A 6,823-nucleotide genomic window follows, 5' to 3' on the forward strand; every position below is an offset into this window, starting at 1 on the left:
TATATATATATATATATATATATATATATATATATCCATGTTATTTTATTCAATCAGGTATGTATTTTATTCATTACTAGCTCACTTTGTTATTTATTATTCATAGTCCATTTTTAGATGTCTAGAGCATTAATGGTAACAGCAGTGTAGGTTAACAACTAGACACAAGTGTTGAACGTTGCTTGTGGTTCAGAAAGAATAGCTGAAATGGAGAATTTCAAAATTGAGAGAGGGACTATTGATTAACCCCTTTGCTAGAAAATTTTCAGCTGGTTTTGTAACACTTGTATTTTTTTAATGATTATTTCAAGTTAAAACCTCAAACAAATAATCATTGGCCCAGTATTATTTCTCAGTATTTTCAGCCATGTCCTTTATGAATTAGGATGTGGCTTTGCCTTGCAGTAGGGCTCCAGATTTTAGAGCTGGTTAGCTGTGTTTGACTTAGTGCAATGTCACAAAATATTCCCCTCAGTTTAAGCTTTGGTGCATTATAAGAGAGATAGTCAATCCCTTGGCACAGGTGGTAGGGTGGTGTTGACTGGCTGCCTTTTCTCAGTCCAGTAGATTTAGAATTAGGGATGGTAGCAGATAGCTTTAATTCCTTTATGATGTATATACAAAATGCAAATACTCTCTTGAATTAGGCTTAAGTTTAAAACTTCATTAATCTGTCTTAGGTATTATGTAAGTTATAAATCATTATCTGTATTATCCAGCTTTGCTGTGCAAAGCGAGGCAGGACTGAGTATAAAAATTGGGATACAGGCTTTCTTCACATATGCGCTATACATATTAAGCCATACTGGTGCAGTAAGTATCCAATATCAAGGAAAATGTTTTGTCTTTTTGTGGACGCATCTCCTACTAAGTGAGTTGACCAATCCAGACCAAACTTGGCATGCTAACTTAGCAGTCCAAAGGCAAATCAAATTCATATTAAACTTACCCATCTATTGAAAAATAAAAATATTTTATAGGATAATCTCTAATGTTACTGCAGTAGCTACTGTAAATAGTTGAGTTTGAACAAAACTCGCACAACAACAAAATTATACAAGTCAAAGATCATAAATACAATTTTCAGCATTTTGGCTAGTTTCCCATAATAACCAAAATATACACCAATACATTATCCAGTGACAATGCAGCAAATAAGAATACTGCTGCTGTTTCAGTTCCCACTTTTTTCTGATTCACACCATTCAACTTCTGGTTTATACTAAGGTTAGGATAAGTGCTTAAGCCTAAATTAAAGTATTTCGTAATTAAAATATTTTTCAGGATATTTCTTACCTCTTGTTGTAGAACATAGTTTTCCATAGAAGCAAAATTCAAGATTGTTACTTATGCAGCAAATATAACTAATTCAGACAGTAAAAATCTTGACTACTACTGTGAAATGGGCTGCTTTGAACAAGTGATGCAATTGCTTTGCCATTTCTGCCAAGTTTCTTGACTCAACTGCTACACTTCTTCACTTCTGATCTACTTACCCTGTCTAAAAACAATTTTTTGTAGAATGAACACTACTGAAACTTCTTGCAGAGGTTTTGCTCATTTCTAGCAAATTTATGCATGTTTTCGGTATTTTTAAGAGAAAAAAGATGGAGGATTGCAGTCTCCATAAAATAACCTGCAAAACTTTTAAGGTAAGACATTTAAAGTGAATTACAAGAGCTTAAAAAAAAGCCTATTATGGACTGAGTTTGATTTCACCTGTAGACTTTCACTGGATCTGTGCTAGGTATACAATTTGCCACTTAAAAAAATTAGTCAAATTACACAGCTACTTAATTGAGAATTTCTTGGTGCAGTCCTTGTTTAAGCTAATTTAATATTCAATTCTACGTAGATTTTTCACATCAGTATTTGCTTTATTCAAAAGTAGTTCATAACCCTTTTTCATTTAAATTTATTTCTCTTACATTTCAGAAAAAATACTGTTTAAAAGTGTGTTGTTATAATCCATGGTATATGAACCACCTGAAAACTGAGGGTTTTAAAATGTAAAGAATAGTAGAATCAGTTGAGAACAATGAATTCAATTGTTATAATTTATTGTAAATACTATAATTCAATTATTCAATGAGATATAATCATAATCCCAGTTTCGAAAGAAAAAATTGTAGTAACAGCATACAACAGATGAATTTTGGATGTCTGTCATTACACTATGTACACTGCTCTATTTATCTTATTTGCCATCACCTTTGGAACAGGCCTCAGTTTTAATATTTTCTGTATAAGTAGTGAATTCTCCATATGAAACTGCCACCTTATGTAAAAAGTACCTCAACACAACAATTTTATTTTTGAAGTTGCCTTATTTTTGTAAGAAACATTATTATAATATGCCTTACATACATGTATTAATGATATACTATTTTACTTTTTGATCACTTTATTAGAATTATCAGTACAATCCCTGGCTTGTGCATCTAGCAGCTAAATTGCTTGTCAATGATGAAGAAATAATGTCACTTTTGGCTTATAATCCATTTCAAAGGAAAATGCCACCAAGGTATAGTACAGTTTTTTCATCAGTTATTATACTTTTAAATCTATAACTAGAAGAAAAAGATTTCCTTTAAAGTCGTCTCAGAGTAGAAACAGACTGTTGGTGTGTTTTTGAAAATCTGTTATTGGTATCTTAGTGTTGAAATTCCTTTTATCTAAGAAATTTCACAAACAAATCAGTACAGCAGGCAATAAAGTTATATGTTGCCTTTTAGACCTAATGTTTTTTAGTGTCTTTAAGCATGCACCATTGATCCATTTGGTTTCACTTGAGTAGCAAAGCTTTAAGACATTGTTTATTTTATTTAACTTCAGTTTCCTTCTACTAGTTTTACTTTGAGAATGCATTGAAGCTAATTTTCCTGAGAAATTTCTCTGTTATAGTGATGATATCTCAAGAAGAACTCCTTTGCAACAAAGTTATGCAGTAAAATTAGCCTGTGCATAAGAATTAAAATTTTGGACTACCTCAAAGAGATTAGGAAGCAAATAGTTAAATACAAGACTCGACAGCCACTGAAACATTGAAGAGAAACCTGGGTTTAGTACACATTCAATTAAGTCCATTGCAAGTTCCTGGTTCAGATTCAGGGCTACAAAGGAATGGAGACTAGATAAAAAGACCACAGAACAGTAATTTAAAATTGCTTAAAAATGCAAGCCAGTATTTCTGTTATTTTAAACAACACTGTTAAACCTTAGATAACGAAAAGCGCAATTTTTATGTGATTGTATAAAATATACATTCTGACTCTTAAGAACTTTTTTTTTATGTGCAAAAACTAATGATCAAATTTAATACAATTTGTATTCAGTAGATGGAGTCACCATTTCATGTATGAATGGCAAAATTTAGCTCTAGATATTGTGGCATGTAGTTAACTTGGATGTTAATTAGGGGAGCAGTTTTAGTGTTTTTGTTAAGTATTTTTTAAAACTTGTAATTGGAAGAAATCGAGTCACAATTACCATGTTTTCCAAAGAAGTGAAAATTGAAATTGGTAGTATTCAAACTTGCATCTCTGCTTAACAACAATGCTTTAGCTAGCAAAGTTGTTATGTTTCAAATGACACTAGTCTCAACCTTCAACTCTTAGCTTATTAGGGACAATTAGTTTAGAAGGCCAGGAATTCATTTATTGCCATTTTTTTATGGAAGAGTCAATTTTAAGTGATTTAATTATAAAAATTTTAAAGATAATATAATGTTCTGTGAAGTTAGACTTTTTGAAGAAAATTGAGATTGGGTGGGAGGTATGTAGATTTCTGATTATTCAAATGTGATAGTAAGTAACTGCTGGTGAGATATACAGTCTAGACTGTTAAAATATGTTTTATGAGTCAACTGTAAAAATGGGATACTGAGAAGATATAGCCAAGCTAGCTTGTTGAAATAAAACTTTTGAAATTATTGATTTTATACACATAGCACAATAAATAAGCTGATGTACCCATTCAACTCCCAGGGAAGATATTGGTGGAGGAGGAGGGGGGGGGGGAGGGTCAGACCCCCTATATATTACTGCTTGACAGGACCTTAATGGTACACGCTAGATTTGGTGCCAATTGGTCTAACAGTTTGTCAGTTATAAATGGACACACACACACACACATTTTTGTCAAATAATGCTTTAAGATAGGATATGATGTACAATAGGTCCAGACTCTTAAAATAGAAATAATCTTATTTCTGATAAACCACAGACAGTTGAAACTATTAAACTTTTATTAGTAAGTTGATATAGGGGATGATGTACAAAGAGCCCATATATATAACAAGCTTGTGATGAAACACAGACAGTATGAACTTAACCCTAGAACACCAGCATGGGATCACTATAACCCCATACCACTTGGTGTTAATGATTGAAAATTTAATGCTGGTATTCTAGGGTTAAAATTGTGATAGTTTTTTGAAGAGTACAAAGTAATATGAATGCATTATATACAAGTTAAATTTTGTTATAAATTATTATTAGTTTTTGTCTACAATTTTTCCACATTTCAGATTTGTGAGAGCAGAACACTACAGATACAGCTACACTAAGTTAGGCAGTCGGGACAGTCAGCGTGGGCACTGGTGGAAAAGACGATACATTGGAAACTACCTACCTCCCGTTTCACTTAAGACTTTGAGTTCTGTTATGAAAAGATTTGGATGGAAAATATGAACCTGAATTTTTATCATAAATTACTGATGTTTCTGATTCACTGAAAGTGGATAAAACCTTGAAAACATTTGTTTACAGGCATGACAAAAAGTACCTGAAAATTCCAAGGAAATTAAAGACTAGTTACATTCTTTTTTTGTATTCTTTAAAGTGATAAAAATTGCTGAACCAAATTCCATAAAGAAATTATGAAGGCTGATTTTCAAATTCATTCTTTTTCATGAAGATGAATTATTATGTATCCATATATACTTTTAAATGGTGGGTTGTGAATTGAGATGGACAAACAAATTATACAGATAGCACAAACTACTAAACTTTTATGAATAAACTAATACTAGCTGATGCACCCATTCAACTCCCAGGGAAGATATGGGTGGAGGGGGTTTAGACCCCTATGTCACTGCTTGGCAGACCCTAAGGGTACATGCCAGATAAAGTTTTTAGACCTGAGTATTGAAATTTGTTCTGTATACAAGATATAGTACAAAAGAAACATTATTATTTGTCTGAAGTTTAAAATAATCAAAATTACTTCCAAACTGAAAAACTCAAAAACTATATATATAAAATCCCCCAGTGGGACAATGGTAAGTCTTTGAATTTACACTGCTACAATCAAGGGTTTGAATCCCCTCAAATAACCTGATCTCAATTTCCTACTAGAAAACACACACACAAGTATAAAATTTAAAAATATATAATTTTGCTTAATTGGTTGTAAGTAGTTAAAACCACTTTGCTATGTAGTTCAAATTTAACATTTAAATTTTTTGTACAAATTTCAAACTATTAAAAATAATAGCATAACTAGTGAATATTTGCATTTGTCTAGGTGGCATCATCGTTTAACAAAAAATACCATATCAGGTTGCATACAGGTTTTAAAAAAGCTGAAGGAAGTTTTTCTATAAAACAAAGATCATCTGACAAGAAACCTTATTTATAACGTAACACAGTAAATATAACTGTTGGCCTTTAGCTCTGTTTGGTTCAAAAGTGAGGAGAGGAAAAATCAGCCTCATCTGTGGACTGGATTTGAGGATTTTGCACTTATAAAGTTGTCAAGAAATCTCGAATTTTGTTAAGTACCCAACTGAAAAATCAGTAGTGTGTTTTATTACAAGTTACAACTTTTACAGTAAGTAAGATTTGTTTTTAGAACAGGTACGTCATTTCTATCACTGGTGCGATCAATCTCAAGTACACAATGTTCTATTGTTTGACGAGAAAGACAACAGATTAACTTTCCTTGATCTGTTTGCATCATAAAGAAACTGACAGGAACAAGTATCATAACTTACAATCTAGTCACCTAGTATCAGTGAAAACGGGATTCATCCAAATTGTTTTCTACTGGCCAAAGATAATGCACAATAACAACATTCAGAGAAAGTTTCGTTTTTAAATATTTAAATTAAAGAGAAATCTCGAACGTGTTATGTATAAATTTTTCGTGAAGGTAAGATTCTGAAACAAATTTAAAAACTGATCCTATGCAGAAATAACGAAAAAAAATCCGTCCACTGTTCAAAGCGCGTGTGGTCAACCATAATGTAAACACGAAGTGAACATCAAATAACTATGTGATGGAAACTCGACAAAATAGATTTAAAAAAAAAGTAAAACTGCAAATCAAGCATGGAATAAGATAAAGAAAAACTAATGGTATCAAATCGAACAGCTGCAGACATGCACAGAACTTAATCTAAATATTGGGGAAAATCTCGCTAAGAAATTCCCTCTCTGAATTAGGGCTACAGTTCAGGAGACCGTATTCAACCCGACATGACGATAGAAAATTCTATTTATTGCCACCTGATAATGCCTTTATTTATTTGTAATATTAGTGGGTTAGAGCATTTAACTTGTCTGCATCTATAATATATTACCTGAATGAAAAACCGATATAAGTATTCTCAATGCAATGAAAACCCAAGTTGTATTGAATGATTAGTCCGAAAGCGTATTTCGTTGCCTTGGTTTCATATACAGTGGTCCAAAATTATGTTTCCTATTCTATAATTAAATAACTAAAGAAATACAACTATGCAGTTTTCAACATCTTGTAGTTCAACTCAAACTGTTTTATATTGTTTTTTTTCTTCACTCCATTGGGTAGTGTTATCCCG

General features: G+C 31.9%; 1 protein-coding gene across 1 annotated transcript in view; it reads left to right on the forward strand.

The window, feature by feature from the left end:
- The window catches only part of LOC106457499 (lipase maturation factor 1-like), a 46,521-nt gene extending 41,631 nt beyond the window's left edge, over window positions 1-4,890 (forward strand). The window contains exons 10-11 of the mRNA XM_022383469.1: window positions 2,412-2,524; window positions 4,529-4,890. Coding sequence (XP_022239177.1) covers window positions 2,412-2,524; window positions 4,529-4,691 — 276 coding nt within the window. The 3' untranslated portion in view covers window positions 4,692-4,890. The remainder of the gene's footprint in view (window positions 1-2,411; window positions 2,525-4,528) is intronic.
- The last annotated feature ends 1,933 nt before the right edge of the window (window positions 4,891-6,823 follow it).

Source organism: Limulus polyphemus, unplaced genomic scaffold (genome assembly GCF_000517525.1).
Source record: "Limulus polyphemus unplaced genomic scaffold, Limulus_polyphemus-2.1.2 Scaffold339, whole genome shotgun sequence".
In the NCBI taxonomy this organism is placed as follows: domain Eukaryota; kingdom Metazoa; phylum Arthropoda; class Merostomata; order Xiphosura; family Limulidae; genus Limulus; species Limulus polyphemus.